The sequence below is a fragment of the Protopterus annectens genome, chromosome 8.part1 (genome assembly GCF_019279795.1).
Source record: "Protopterus annectens isolate FY-2018-M chromosome 8.part1, PAN1.0, whole genome shotgun sequence".
In the NCBI taxonomy this organism is placed as follows: domain Eukaryota; kingdom Metazoa; phylum Chordata; order Ceratodontiformes; family Protopteridae; genus Protopterus; species Protopterus annectens.
The window spans coordinates 441582495-441599518 of NC_056742.1; the positions used below are offsets into that span (position 1 = coordinate 441582495).

At 39.2% G+C, this 17024-nt stretch overlaps 1 protein-coding gene across 1 annotated transcript in view; it reads right to left on the reverse strand.

The window, feature by feature from the left end:
• Window positions 1-1017: 1017 nt before the first annotated feature.
• Window positions 1018-17024, reverse strand: part of LOC122810395 (dipeptidase 2-like) — a 501875-nt gene continuing 485868 nt past the window's right edge. Inside the window, exon 11 of the mRNA XM_044081997.1 lies at window positions 1018-2986. Within this exon, the coding sequence (XP_043937932.1) occupies window positions 2774-2986 (213 nt within the window). The 3' untranslated portion in view covers window positions 1018-2773. The remainder of the gene's footprint in view (window positions 2987-17024) is intronic.

Here is a 17024-nt window from a genome sequence, read left to right on the forward strand (position 1 = left end):
GTGTGTAAACTTTTTATATCCACTGTATATAGATAAAACTAATCAGAAGTTGAAAGACAGAATTGCTTCACATTTGTCAGATATACATAGGTGCATTGAAACAAATGCATTATTTAAGCATACTGATGCTTGTGGTATGGAACATTCATTTAAATTTAGAATTTTAGTTAAAGTTTCTGTTGGTATTAGGGAGGTGACTTGAATAACAGAACTGAGATCGAAGAATACAAATGGATAAATTATTTTAGAGCAGACTACCCACCAGGGCTGAATAGTAAAAATAGCATTAAACCACTATTAAAAGAAAAACAGACATATGTTAAATAATACTTATATGTTATATATACATGAATATTTATGTGCTTTTTATACATATATAAGTATATATTTTTTACAAATACACTTTTATAAATCATATTTTTAAAAGTAACACTTATTATATATTTATTTTATTTATTTATTTTACATTTGTTTACCGGGGAGGTCTGAATGGACAGAGCTGTCCGTTTTCAGCAGAGGCTAGGGGAGAAAAGCTCCAGAACAATTGCTAACATACTATACATACGGTATTTACATGAGCATTGTGGTTCAGACATACAGTTATAAAGTATACCAGATAATAACATATGATTGCATAAGATATTTACATAAGCATAGTGGTTTAGACATACAATTAAAATTTTGTAAATAGTAGTTACACTTTGTATTTCTTTAAATGCCCGAACTGACAATTATTACTCTTAGACATGTGATTGATTCTTCCATTTTCATTTGATGGCAAGTATTTTAAATTGTATATATTGATGGGATTGTAAGCCGCAGTGGTGCAGCGGTAGCATTGTCGCCTCACAGCAAGAGGTTCTCCCGTTCAATTCTCGGCTGGAGCTCCTTCTGTGTGGAGTCTGCATGTCCTCCCCGCAGTCGAGTGGCGTTCAAAAGACATGTGTGAATGGGCATGCCTTTGTTGAAGGTTGGGCATCGGGCTGGCACCTTGGCACCATAAAAATCGACTGCCAGTCATTAGCAGACCAGGGTTCTACTGCGGCGACCCCTAACCGGGAAAAGCCAAAAGAAAAACAACAACATATATTGATGGGATTGTAGCAGTTGCTCCTTTTTTACACTGAGGAAGAATCCTGTGAGACTTGAAAGCTTTGTGTTTTATTTGATTTTATTAAAGGATTTTGAGATGGTTGTATTGCTGTTTTTCTTATGTTTTTGCCTATCAGTACAAAATACACAGGTAGCCAACAGCACACACACATGTAACACTAACCATGTTACACAACTTACATAAAGTGTGAAATACTCTCAAGCAGTTCAGAGATTATACAGATATGGATAGTTATACATTTATTACTTGGTTGCTTTAAAAGAAAACTCAGAACTTGAAATGTGATGCTTGAAATAATAACAGAGGAATAGCATGATTCATGTGGAAAAGCAGCAGTAAGCAGGGAGCATTGTCTAAAGGGAGTCAGGCACACATTGCAAGAAGTAAAAGCAAAGGAAACTGATGGAAAGAAAGGGAAAACAGAGATAGTGAGGCAACAATGGTATAGGGAATACATGTGTAACATAAACAAGAGTGTTTATGGAGGACAAAGAATTCAAATTAAAGGGTACTTGGGGTATAATATCAGCTGGACTGAACTCAAAAGATGACAAAATACCTAGAAATGATACTGGTGCAAAAAACAATTTGAAAGATGAAACAGTAAGCATTTGCTAATAGGTTATTAGTGGCTTCAGTGAGATGAAAGAAGAAATTCGGTGTTGGGTGAGAATTGGCCAGAGGTCGGTTATTATCATTAAGAAAGGCTAATGCACATATTCATAAAGCAGCTGAGTGGCTCTACCCCAAGAAATGGCAAAGTAATATTTGGTTGTGGCTTGAACAAGGCAAATCAGCTTTGTATAATAATAGATCAGATAGAGAAGGGGAAAGTTTAGCATACCATATAAATTTAAGAGGGGCTCACATGTTACTGATTTATCTGTAGTAGTGTGTGGAAGAAGACCTCCAAAATAAAGGTAAGCATTCAAGATCCAACAATTTACAAAAGAAGGGGCACACCTGACTTCACGGGTCAGATATGAATGCCAGGATAAATCTCTACACTCCTGGAAGCAACTTAAACTCTTAAATGATGAGGCGCATATCCCTCCCCACAAACGTCAAGCTTAGGATTGGTTGTTCCAATACATCAGTGAATAAAGCAAAAGCTAGAATTGGATCCACGGTGATTTTTGAGCATTAAAAACTGCAACAGCTTCAATTAGCCTCAGGAGTACAAAATGTCATTACCCGTATCACATCAGGAAAAAAATACATATTTCTATTATTAACACTTCAGCACTCCTGCTAAATCAATAATCTGTTTAAACACATTGTGAATATTGCAGCATTATAGTTTTAAAATAATTTATATTTGAAGATTTCTGCAGTGTTAAAATAAGACTATAGAATGCACAGCAAGGTGATATGTCAAATCTTAGCACCACCTGTAACTCTCACTATATCTCCAGCCTGAACAAACCTCCTTCCTCATTCCTACTCAATATTCTGAGACGTCACCTTGCTGTACATTCTATAGTCAGCAAAATACCTCTCAGTGTTCACTAGATACATAATATGAATAATGACAGCATACAAATTCCATTTTTTTGTAATTTCTAATATCTCCACTTTGTCATCAATACAAAATGGCTGCTCCTGAGTCCATGTCTTTAACTGAGTCACAACAGAAACCATTGCAAGTACTAGGCAAGGCTACCAGAAATGCATCCAACACATGACACAGCTAAATGTGATGGCTATTGTAGCTTCTTTTCTGAAGACTGCATTCTGTACTGAGGTCTGCCGTTCTGTGAGGGATTGAGCTGGTGATTTAATACTATGGAGATCTAGTCGACACTGGTTCTGAACTTCTTTTCCTGGAATTTCAGCATTGCTTGGTGGATATGATGTAAGATTATCTCTGACCTGCAAAAAGATTCAAACAGTTTGCAGTAGTTATTACATACAAAACTGTAAATACACAAGTGGGCGAGCATAGTTACATAAACAACTGGTTCTGTAAGCATGAAAAATAAACAAAATCCTAGTATATCGTTGAAGTGATGCACATACAGCCATTTAAAATCCAGCATCCTATACACTGCCACTTATCTATAAGAAAGACATTGATGGCCCTTGGATATATCCTTGTCATAAACATCAATATAAAGAGAAACAAAGCACCACAAGTCAATGCTGTGCACAGTCAAGGGAAAAGAAGTTACAGTATTAAAAGATGACAACAGGATTTGTTTAATTCCCTGTCAGAAGTTTGAGACCTGAAAATATCAGCCCAAACTACAAGAACTTAAGTGCGATTTTAACACAAGTATCAGTGAACTTTGGATGTCACTGTTATATATTTAAAACATTTTTTTGAGTGGGAGCGCTCCCTTTAACCCTTGAGGTAGTGTGGCTTTACCCCACCACACACTCCTTGCTACTTATATAAAATACTGACTCCGTGATTGTTGTAACTCAAATTTTAGAAACAACTTAACTTGATTACCTACATTTTCTTGTAACTTAGTTGTCTATTCTCTCTCTGATTTTGATTGTTTGGCTTTCACTTTGTAAAGTTCTTTGGTTAAATCACATTAAATATGGCTTGATATGAGTACATTATAATGCAGGTATAGCAACAAAAAGGCATCAGAAATTCTTCCATGTGGCACTACTGCCTTCTCATGTTGAAGGGAGCCACTTTTGAGATTTTAAGTATTTTTTTCTCTGTTTATTTGCTAAGTTTTTTCTGCATAGCTGCCTAGCTTGAGCATTTTCTGGCTTGTTAAACTTGATTTCTGTATTAGTAACTGTATTTAGAGCACAACCAAAAGCTGTTTGCTGAATTTCCTGTTTGCACTTAATTTTAAATCGTTTTTTTTTCTTAAAACTTGCATATTTTCTGTCCTTGACCTAGCACTCTTGTGTGGGGTCATTTACTGCACTGTTATAACTTGATATTACTTGTGAACCTCTGCTATCTCTGTAAAAAACACAAAAAAAAAATCTTGCTTATTTCCCACTTTTCTGAGAGTTAAAAAAGTTCAGTTACGGGCTTGCTGTCCCTCCACTGTTTGCAACTTTCTGTGTGGCCATTTCTGCTTGGGCTGAAGGAGGGTCTCTCTGTTGATCAGTGGCAGTGAATAACATTGGGCAGCTTCCCTGCCCCCCGTAGAGGTGGTTACTGACTTGAAACTGTAGTTTTATTGGCCACTAGGGGTCATTTCCAAAACTCCTTCATCTTCCTCTCTTAAAACCTAGTTGCCTCGTGGTTTGGGCGTCTTTTCAGGCTTGTTGGCTGTTGGTGAAGCACCCTCCAAGAGGAAAAAATGCTGAGAGAAGAAGGGAGACACTTTTGAGATTTTAAGTATTTTTTCTCTGTTTATTTGCTAAGTTTTTCTGCATAGCTGCCTAGCTTGAGCATTTTCTGGCTTGTTAAACTTGATTTCTGTATTAGTAGCTGTATTTAGAGCACAACCAAAAGCTGTTTGCTGAATTTCCTGTTTGCACTTAATTTTAAATCGTTTTATTTTCTTAAAACTTGCATATTTTCTGCCCTTGACCTAGCACTCTTGTGTGGGGTCATTTACTGCACTGTTATAACTTGATATTACTTGTGAACCTCTGCTATCTCTGTAAAAACAAAAACAAAAAAAATCTTGCTTTTTTCCCACTTTTCTGAGAGTTAAAAAAGTTCAGTTACAGGCTTGCTGTTCCTGAACTGTTTGAAAGTTTCTGTAAGGCCATTTTTGCTTGGGCTGAAGGAGGGTCTCTCTGTTGATCAGTGGCAGTGAATAACATTGAGCAGCTTCCCTGCCCCCCGTAGAGGTGGTTACTGACTTGAAACTGTAGTTTTATTGTCCGTTTTGGGTCTATTCCTGCTTCTTTCCAGCCCCTGCTATCAAGCACGCTTTAACGTGCTTTAGCGCGATTTAACGCGAAGTTGCCACTAGAGCAGCATCGGGCAGCGCCGGTTAAACAAGGTTAAACTCTTTCTGGCTCCAGAAAGTCTGTTCTTCAATTTTTCCCTTAGAACTGCTCTGTTAGGAACCTAAACAGTTTACACCTTCACTAAAAAGTGCAGCACTTGTTCCAAATAGCTTTTTCCTCTCAAAAAGCTCAGCACTTGTCTTATAAGCATATCCCTTGTCTTATAAGCATTCTCTTTGCAGGTCAAGCACTCCTATATTATACAAATCTCTCACTAGCAAAACCCCAGGAGTGCCCACTTCCCTGCTAAGCCCACTACTTTTCTGTCTCATACCAACTCATAATTCTTTCCAGCATGTCGAAGGGTCAGATGCTGGCGTCCTCTCCTGCCCAGTTGGTGAATCTGGGAATTCTGAGACAATGTTACAATTGCCTCATGTACACAGACAACCCTCTCCTCCTCCCACGTAACACTAGCACTTGTGAGAGATGCAGCTATTTAGCCAGACTGGAGGCTGAGCTCTCTCAACTCAGGACTGGCAAGACCAGGCAGGAGGAGAAGGCAACTACACACACCACAATACCAGTCTCACATAACTCAACCACACCACTGAATCAAACACATAAACACACTAAAACATATTCAGAGGCTCTGAGTAAAAATTTACCTAAACAGCAGAGGCCTCCAAAGCAGACACCCAAGCAACTGCAAACTCAATACACCACACAAACAACACATAAACAACAAAATCAGTGTGCAAAGCAGTCACTGCCCTTAAGGCCAAATACAACACCAAACATACTTGTCATAGGTGACTCCATAGTCAGACACACTGACGTCCCGCTCACCAGACTGTGTAAGGAGAAGGTCACAGTAAGCTGCCTGTCGGGCGCTAGAATCCGCCACATAACGCAAGCACTCAGGTCTCTCAACAGCAGATACAAGTACGACTCAGTCATTGTCCACGCTGGTGTCAACGACCTGAGACGTACCTCCTTGGACTACATGAAAAGAGACATTGAGGAGCTCTCTGATTATGTAGCCCAGGCAGGTATGACCCTAACCTTGAGCAGTATCCTACCTTCACCTAGAATGATGCCACAATACAGTGATAAGATGATCAGCTTTAATAATTGGCTTAAATTCTGGTGTCATTCAAAGGGGATCAATGTCTGTCTGCCTGGGATGACATGCTGGACAAGCCACGCTGCTTCGCAAGGGACGGCTTGCACCTGTCACCCCTAGGCTTCCGGATATTGGCAAAGGCTCTTGCCACCCCCATAGTGCCTTTTTAGGCAAGGCTCAAATTCTAAACCTACCACCCTAGAACACAAAAAGGAAAAAACTAAGGGTAATGCTGCTCAATGCCAGAAGTCTCAATCTCAAGATGCACGCACTCGAGGCCCTTCTCAGTATGGAGAACATCGATGTCTGTGCTGTGACAGAAACCTGGTTCAAGGCTCCTGAGAGCACCCCAGCACTATCAGGTTTCGCCTCATATCATGCGTTCCGGCCCCAAAATCCGGACAACACCAAGAAAGGAGGGGGTGTCCATATTCATAAAGGACACCCACACCTCAAGGTTGGTGGCAACGCACGATGCATCGGAGACCATCCAGGTGCAATTAACCATAGGCAAGACTGCTCTGCAATTTGTAGCATGTTACAGGCCACCCTCTCAAACTCAGGAACCTCACATGGCCTTCCTGAAAACATTGGAGGGGATAAATGTATCTCCAAACACCATCATACTAGGTGACTTCAACTACCCTAATATAGACTGGGAACACTACTCAAGCCCAAACACTCTAGCCCAAAGGTTCCTGGAGTTCATAAACTCAAATGCCATGGAACAACTAGTCACCATCCCCACAAGAGGAGAAAACATACTTGATCTCATCATCACGAACATAGGATCACAATGTTCAACACCGGAAGTATACCCCTCACTGGTGAGATCAGATCATAAACTAATCTCGCTGGAGGTTCTCATCCCGCCCCCACCTGAAATAAAAAAGACCACAGTGAAAAACTTCTCAAAAGCCGACTTCACACTTCTAAAAACTAGTGTGGTCTCCTTTAAGGCCCCTGAGCCAGTGGTAAACATTACTCAAACCACTGAATCACTTACAAATGCCTTCTACCAGCACCTACAGGACTGCATGGAACAGGCAATCCCAAACAAAACTAAGACTCTTTGTACCAAAGGCAAGCGTCCAGTCTGGTGGACCCCAGCCATAAACAAGCTCTACAACAAAAGGAGGAAGCTACTACAAGATAGAGCAAAATCCTTGAAAGGTAAGACACCTTTGATCATTATAAGTAAAGAACTAAGAGCTCTCATAAAATCATCCAAGGCAAATTTTGAGAGAAAAATCGCCAAGGACTCAAAAGACAATCATAAGGCCTTCTTTAGCTATGTTAGAAACCTAGGAGGAAACTCCCAGATATGCTCAGAATTAGTTCAAAATGATGTGAAGATTACTGAACCTACACACATTGCCAACATACTGGCTGACAGGTTCAGTGCAAACTTCTCCCCTCCCCCAAAAGGAGAGATATCTATACCAGAGGATTGTAGCCCCCAAACATCTCCAACGCCCAGGTGAGAACTGCTCTCTCCAAGGCAAAAACACAGCATCCATGGGACGGATGGTGTCCCCGGCTGTGTGCTCCACGAACTCAATGAGGAATTAAACCCGCAGTTAGGACAGCTGTTTAATCTTAGCCTCACCTCAGGATACGTACCCAAGGAGTGGCGCACGGCGACTGTAGTCCCACTTCACAAGGGCGGTGCCTCCACCGACCCTGGAAATTATCATCCCATTAGCTTGACAAGCCTTATCTGCAAAGCCATGGAGAGGATCATAATGGAACTCATAAATAAAGACATAGGGAACTTGCAGACTTTGGATTCAACCCAGTTTGGCTTTGTCAAAGGCAGATCATGCCTTTTAAACTTGGTTGACTTTTTTGAGACAGTCACCAAGGCCATTGATGAGGGAAAGGCAGTCCATACAGCCTACCTCGACCTGGCAAAGGCCTTCGACACAATACCCCACTCAGGTATCATCGAAAAACTCATCAGCTTGAATGTAAACCCATACATCACAAGATGGGTTGCAAACTGGCTAAGTGACAAAACCCACAGGGTCAGAGTTGCTGGAGCCATGTCAGACTCAAAGCCTGTCACAAGTGGTGTCCCACAGGCCTCAGTCCTGGGTCCACTCTTGTTCGGCATCTACTTTTCTGAAGTACAAGCAAACACAGGAGGGTTATGGCTGACAAAGTTTGCAGATGACTGCAAACTGGGCGCCATAGTCGAAAACACATCTGACACAGATATCCTTCAGAAGGGCCTCGCAGAAACAGATAACTGGTGCCAGAGCCATGGCCTAAAGTTAAACGCCAAGAAATGCATAGTCATACCCTTCGGGAAAAACAAGGTTACCCCTAGCTACCATATAGGTGACAATCCACTGAGCACAGAAGAAGTCATCAGGGATCTGGGGACCCAGGTTGACAGTAGCCTTCGCTTGACACTCATGTTGCTAAAGTAGTTAGGAAAACCTTCTACATTGCCCACCTGATCATGAAGGGATTCACATCTAGATCAAGGGAGGTCATCATCCCCTGTACTCATCACTCATTAGACCTATGATTGAGTACAATGCCCCATTCGGAATGTATCTGACCCGACACCTGCAGCAGCTGGAAAGGCCCCAAAAGTTCCTCACCAAAAGGATAAAGGGTCTCAAAAATATGTCTTATGCTGCCCGACTGAAAGAACTCCAGCTCTATTCGGTCTCATACCGCTTGCTCAGAGGTGACCTGTGCCTGACATATAAGGCCATGTCAAACCCAGATTTGATGAATATGCTTCACCTCAAAAATCTAGATCCCTCAGAACCACAAGGGCGGGAGACTTAAACCTTGACACGGTTATTAATAGAACATGCTGGAGGGACAGATTCATCACCCAGAGACTCCCTATGCTGTGGAACAAAATCCCGGTACATGTGAGGCAGAGCACCTCGCTGGCCTTGTTCAAGAGGAATCTTGACCAATGGATGGGAGATCGCAGATATACCCCAGGGATTACTTCAGTGTCACTGCTTGACAGAGGCACAGCAAAATAATAGGCATAGTTTTATTCAAACTAAAGGGTGGCGAAAGCCACATAACTATGGGCTAGGCTTATAAATGCCCTTGGGCAGATAGCCTAGTATGAACCTATGAACCTATGAACCTATGAACCTATGTTGACTAGCCAATTTTAAACCATCAGCTGCAACAATAATGATAATAATAATAATCGCGACCTTTTCTATTTCTGTCATTGTTAATATCTCCGTTCCCATATTAAATGTCGTTAGTTTTTAGCCGTCTCCCAGTACTATCTTCTTCCTCTTATTTGCATTTAACTTGAGATACAGAAAGATCATTCATCAAATTTTGCTGTCTCCTTCTATCTATTCCACCCTCTGAATCAACTTTCTTTGACATCTTAATATCACTTCCGAAAAGGCATATTTTTTTCTTAGCTCTGTTTTATTATGCCCATTATTACAGAAAGTGAAGAGAGTAAATTTTCATGCATACATGACAATTCAATTCGTTCTCGAGGTGGATTTTTTGCCATTCATGCTTCGAACACATAACATGTTTACCAGTGGCATAGCTAGTGAAGGATGAGAGGGGCGATTCGCCCCAAGCGGCACACTTAGGACTGTTACATGTTACATTTACTTGTTGGACTGCTACATGTTACATTTACATTTACTTGTTTTTTAAGGCCGTTCTCCTTTAAGGACAGTCCCTTAGCTGGTCTGGTCGCATCACATCTGAGCATGTGCATTATAGCACAGACACCCGCTCAATTTTAAATACAGCTGGAACCTGTTATAACAGAATTTATTTGTGTAGCTGCTTTATTTCACAGAACTGCTTTGGCTTCGAGCTGCTTTATTTTTGTGTGGCTGCTGTAATTCACAGAACATGCTTCTGCAGCAAGTAAGGGCATTTTTGTGTGTGGTTGCTGTAACCTGCTTTATTTGTGTGAATGCCATAATTCACTGAAACTGCTTCAAGCTGCTTTATTTGGATTTGGCTGCTGTAATTCAACCTGCTTTATTTGATATGTGTGTGTGTGTGTGTGTGTGTGTGTGTGTGTGTGTGTGTGTGTGTGTGTGTGTGTGTGTGTGTGTGTGTGTGATATGCCCAAAGTAGGTATACCAGGTGGTTAGTGTTACTGAGGCTCAAACCCTGTACCTTAGGTACAAGGAACAAGAGCCTGAATTCTCTATGCATACCACTACTTATGATTCAGGAGTTGAGTCTGTTGCTCTCAGCTGTCCAGATTTTCACAGAATGTCTTGAATGTTTGGCTCGTACTTTTAGTCTGTTCCTCTTAAAATTTGTGGTTTTCTGGCAAATCAGTGAGAACTGAATTCACTAAATAATAATACTCATTTAAGTTTCAGTCTTCCTATCTATCAGGAAACACATGGGAACACAAAACATTTTATTCTAGCAACTTTCTAAGATTATACAGGCAATGTTTAAAATGTGTCCCTGGTTTTGGTCCTTTGTTCCCCCCACCCCCCAATAAATTTTGACTTTTTCCAGATTTCTTGTGCTACAAAGCTGCGAGAGATAGTTGAGTGAGTGGATTTTACACGGAGCTGAGAGCTTCAGGGGAAAAGAAGTTTAGTGCTGCTTATGCCACGTCTGTTTGCATTGTTAGTAGCACAACAGGTAGTATACTTGTTTTTGATACAGAAGGGTGTGGATTCTAATCCCACAATATGTAGATAGATTGCTGATACTCTAGTGTGTTGTACTTTTAAGGGGGATGGATGCTGCAGTCCTGACACTGTCCTCATTTGAGGAGAAACATAGCAACTATAAACCACCTAGTAACTATGAACCTGTTAGGAATTTGCCATCCATTCCCTATTGCAATATTTTTAGTTTATCATGTGTTAATGTAACATAGGCAATTTATTTTTCAAGGGCAACAGGCACTTTATTTGTAGCTGAAACAATGAAATATAAAGTTGTTTGCTAGCAGCAACTTCATTAGTGACATATCTATTTAATGTGGAATTACTTAAATGACTTTTACTTCTGCAGAGATTGTGCATATTTACTTATATTGGTGGACTGTAATGACAGAAGTTTGAGTAGATTCATGATGGAAATGTTCTGAATTGGGCAGTTGTTTCATTATTGGTTCATACATTTTGTTTCATTGCTTACTGGAAAAAATGTTCAAAACAATAAATTTATAACATGCTCTAACAAGTGTGCTTTATTATACAAGCAATATAATTTAATATAATCAGGAATGTGAATCAAAGAGCACATGTATGTTTGCATGGTCCTAAATATGTGTGCAAGGGGCCTATGATTTGAAAACAGCCCAAAGGTAAACTTTATTCACCACTGGCCAGATGCATTTTATTTGAATGTGGGTTTCAATGTTGTTTTAAAGAATGTGAGTTTCAAGGGCAGAGAAGTTTCAACGCTAACTCTGTTTTCATTGAGACTGTATTACTTTGTTTAGCAGATGTCTATCAGTGTTAGTGGTATAAAATTTAAAATAAAAGTTTTAAATGAAATCCAAACAATCAATATAGAAGTAAAGTAGTATGCACATTACAGTGTTTATGGTAAATAGGAGAAATAAACAACTCTTCAAAACACAACCTGTAAATGAAAGAAAACCGCTTAGGCTCCCGCTTCTTGGCACGCTTTATTGATAAAATTAACGTTATCTACTTTATAAAAACGTTTTCGTCTAACACTATGGTTAGACTTCTTCAGACAAACCGACAAACATTTGTTAAGTAAAAGCAGCTTATTTTTATAGCAGCATTTGATTTAGAAGCCCACCAAAATTCAAAAACCTGACGTGGCTTCTTAAAGTGACAGTGCTTTTACAATTGTAAAATAGTGAAATTTACTTATAATCACTAAAATTATTCAAGTTTATAAAATGTGCCAGTTTAACTTATTAACGAGTACATATATAAAAGAGTATATATATGTGTAAGTGTATGCATAAAACCTATCAAAAATTAATTAATTTAAAAATTTAAAAATAAAAATCACTTGCCACAAGGGAATGGTACAATGTGGCAATTGTCCATATTGTCAATACATGATTACAGGTATTACAGTAATGATAAATGGAACTAAAATTTACACTAAGGGCAAATACAACTGCAATTCCAAAGGGGTTGTCTATGCAGCAATTTGTCAAGCATGCCCGTCTTTCTACATAGGTAAGACGGAGTGAAGATTAAGAGACAGAGTCTATGAACATTTAAGAAGTATTAATTTGCAAAAAGAAGACAACGCCTTAGCAAGACATATTTCGGATTATCCTGAGCACAAATTTTGTTTTAAAGTAATTTATCAGATTAAACAGTACATCCGAGGGGGACCTTTTAATTTATTGCTGGAAAAAAGTGAACTTTTATGGCAGATCAGCTTAAACACCTTCACTTATCCTGGTCTCAACGAGAAATGTTCTTTAATGTGCCTTCTAAAATTAAGAAGTTTAGAAAGATAATTTGTGTATATTATTAATTATTTTTTACATGATATACTTTATTCATGATAAGTTTTTACTTCTCATCTATTTTAGTTTGTAATGCCTTTTTGTAATTCACGAGTGATTTTTATTTTTAAATTTTTAAATTAATTAATTTTTGATAGGTTTTATGCATACACTTACACATATATATAGTCTTTTATATATGTACTCGTTAATAAGTTAAACTGGCACATTTTATAAACTTGAATAATTTTAGTGACTATAAGTAAATTTCACTATTTTACAATTGTAAAAACACTGTCACTTTAAGAAGCCACGTCAGGTTTTTGAATTTCGGCGGGCTTCTAAATCAAAAGCTGCTATAAAATTAAGCTGCTTTTACTTAACAAATATTTGTCGGTTTGTCTGAAGAAGTCTAACCATAGTGTTAGACAAAAACGTTTTTATAAAGTAGATAACGTTAATTTTATCAATTAAGCGTGCCAAGAAGCGGGAGCCTAAGTGGTTTTCTTTCATAAATAGGAGAAATAGCCAATTAATGGGACACTGGAATGGCTGCAAGGGAGGGCTGTGTATGGCGGGGACCCCATTTGATCATGATTTTGTGAGGGGGGAGGGGTGGCAATCTCAAAGACAGCCCTTGGCAGCACAAACTTTAGCTATGCCACTGATGGTTAGTATAAGCGAACCGCTCATAATCCTTTATGTATTTGGATTATGATATAGAAATTTACTCACTGCACTTCGTTGATGTGCAATTTTTTTCTGTAATATTTTGTCAAGATTGTACTCATGGTTATATAACCCAAGCAGAGCCAGAAAATGGTCAGCTGAGAACAGTGCTCTAGCGTGGTCAACAAATAATAAATAAATAAATGGCTGAGTATGATGACTGGGAAATGTGTAGGGCCATCATGAATTTACACTGGTTTGCAGGTGAGTGGTCTGTGTGTGCCTGTGTGTGTGTGTGTGTGTGTGTGTGTGTGTGTGTGTGTGTGTGTGTGTGTGTGTGTGTGTGTGTGTGTGTCTATTTTGCAGACTGGTGGTATAATAGCGTGTTCTGTGCATATCTGTGGTCAGGACATTGCAGCTATGATACTGTGTAGGTATATTTGATAGGAATATCAATGGCACATCTCCCATGATGTGTGAATCTGGTGTTAGTTAAAGCTTTTGTGGGGGATGTGGAGTAGTTCCCCCAAATTAGAAAAATGTACAGTATGTGTTTATGTGTTGTAGATTGCACGGGTATGTTAATGTGCCTGAATTTTTGTACACCTCATGAGCTGATTTGTGTGTCTACATGTGTGTATCTACATGTGCATTTGTGTGTGTGTCTACATGTGTGTATCTACATGTGCATTTCTGTGTGCCTACATGTGTATATCTAGATGTGCATCTGTTTGTGCCTATGTGTGTATCTAGATATGCATCTGAGTGTGTCTACATGTGTGTATCTAGATGTGTATCTGTGTGTGCCGACATGTGTGTATCTTGATATGCATCTCTGTGTGTCTACATGTGTGTATCTGAATGGGAATCTGTGTGTGTCTGCATGTGTGTATCTAGATGTTCATCTTTGTGTGTCTATGTGTGTGTATCTAGATGTGCATCTCTGTGTGTCTACATATGTGTAGCTAGATGTGCATCTGTGTGTGTCTACATGTGTGTATCTAGATGTGCATTTGTGTGTTCCTATATTTGTATATCTAGATGTGCATTTGTGTGTGTTTACATTGTTTGTATCTAGATGTGCATTTGTGTGTGTGTCTACACGTGTGTATATAGATGTGCATTTGTGTGTTTACATGTGTGTAGCTAGATATGCATCTGTGTGTGTCTACATGTGTGCATCTAGATGTGTATCTGTGTGTGTCAACATATGTGTATCTAGATGTGCATATTTGTGTGTCTACTTATGTGTATTTAGATGTGCATCTGTCTGTGCCTACATGTGTATTTAGATACGCATTTGTGTGTGCCTACATGTGTGTACGTAGATGTGCATCTGTGTGTGTTTACATGTGGGTATCTAGATGTGCATCTGTGTGTGCCTACATGTGTGTATCTAGATGTACATTTGTGTGTGTCTACATGAGTGTATCTAGATGTGCATTTGCATGTGTTTACATGTGTGTGTCTAGATATGCATTTGCGTGTGCCTACATGTGTGTATCTAGATGTGCATCTGTGTGCGTCTACATATGTATCTAGATGTGCATCTGTGTGTGTCTACATGTGTGCCTCAACATGTGCATCTGTATGTGCCTACATGTGTGTATCTAAATGTGCATTTGTGTGTGCCTACATGTGTGTATCTAGATGGGCAACTGTGTGTCTACATGTGTATATTTAGATGTGCATTTGTGTGTGTTTACATGTGTGTATCTACATGTGCATTTGTGTGTCTACATGTGTGTACCTAGATGTGCATCTGTGTGTGCATTCATGTGTGTATCTAGATGTGCATCTGTGTGTGTCTACATGTGTGTATCTAGATATGCATTTTTGTGTGCCTCCATTTGTGTATCTAGATGTGCATTTGTGTTTGTCTACATGTGTGTATCTAGATGTTCATTTGTGTGTGTTTACATGTGTGAATCTAGTTATGTATCTGTGTGTATCTAGATGTGTATCTGTATGTGTTGACTTATGTGTATCTAGATGTGCATATTTGTGTGTCTACTTGTGTGTATCTAGATGTGCATCTGTGTGTGCCTACGTGTGTATCTAGATATGCATTTGTGTGCGCCTACATGTGTGTACCTAAATGTGCATCTGTGTGTGCCTACATGTGTGTATCTAGGTGTGCATTTGTGTGTGTCTACATGTATGTATCTAGATGTGCATCTGTGTGTGTCTACATGTGTTTATCTAGATGTCCATCTGTATGTGCCTACATGTGTGTATCTAGATGGGCATCCATGTGTGTCTACATGTGTGTATTTAGATGAACATTTGTGTGTGTCTACTTGTGTGTATCTAGATGTGCATCTGTGTGTATCTACATGTGTGTATCTAGATGTGCATTTGTGTGTGCCTACATGTGTGTGTATCTAGATGTGCATTTGTATGTGTTTACATGTTTGTATCTAGATGTGCATCTTTGTGTGTCTACATGTGTGTATCTAGGTGTGCATTTGTGTTTGTTTACATGTGTGTATCTAGATGTACATTTGTGTATGTCTACATGTGTGTATCTAGGTGTGCATTTGTGTGTGTCTACATATGTGTACCTAGATATGCATTTGCGTGTTTCTACATATGTGTATCTAGATGTGCATTTGTAAGTGTTTACATGTGTGTATCTAGATGCGCATTTGTGTGTGTTTTTTATTTAAAAAAAAAATAAATAAATAAATAAATGCGTGTATCTAGATGTGCATTTGTGTGTGTCTACATGTGTTTTTAGATGTGCATTTGTCTGTGTTTACAATTGTGTATCTATATGTGAATTTGTGTATGTCTACATGTCTGTACATAGGTATGCATTTGTGTGTCTACATATGTGTATCTAGATAGGCATTTGTGCGTTTCTACATGTATGCATCTAGATGTGCATTTGCATGTGTCTACATGTATGCATCTAGATGTGCATTTGTGTGTGTTTACATGTGTGCATCTAGATATGAATTTGTGTGTGCCTACATGTGTGTATCTAGATGTGCATTTGTGTGTGTCTACAAGTGTGTATCTAGATGTGCATCTGTGTGTGTTTACATGTGTGTATATACATGTGCATTTGTGTGTGTCTACATGTGTGTATTTAGGTGCGCATCTGTGTGTGTCTACATGTGTGTATCTAGATATGCATTTGTGTGTGCCTACATGTGTGTATCTAGATGTGCATCTGTGTGTGTCTACATGGGTGTATCTAAATGGGCATCTGTGTGTGTCTACTTTTGTGTATCTAGATGTGCATCTGTGTGTGTCTATATGTGTGTATCTAGATGTGCATTTGTGTGCCTACATGTGTGCACCTAGATGTGCATTTGTGTGTGCCTACATGTGTGCACCTAGATGTGCATTTGTGTGTGTTTACATGTTTGTATGTAGATGTGTATTTGTGTGTGTCTACATGTGTGTATCTAGATGTGCATTTTTGTGTGTTTACATGTGTGTATCTAGATGTGCATTTGTTTGTGTTTACATGTGTGCAGCTAGATATGCATTTGTGTGTGCCTACATGTGTGTATCTAGATGTGCATTTGCGTGTGTCTACATGTGTGTATCTAGATGTGCATCTGAGTGTGTTTACATGTGTGTATCTACATGTGCATTTGTGTGTGTCTACATGTGTGTATCTAGGTGCGCATCTATGTGTGTCTACATGTGTGTATCTAGACATGCATTTCTGTGTGCCTACATGTGTGTATTTAGATGTGCATCTGTGTGTGTCTACATGTGTGTACCTAGATGGCCATCTGTGTGTGTCTACTTTTGTGTATTTAGATGTGCAGCTGTAT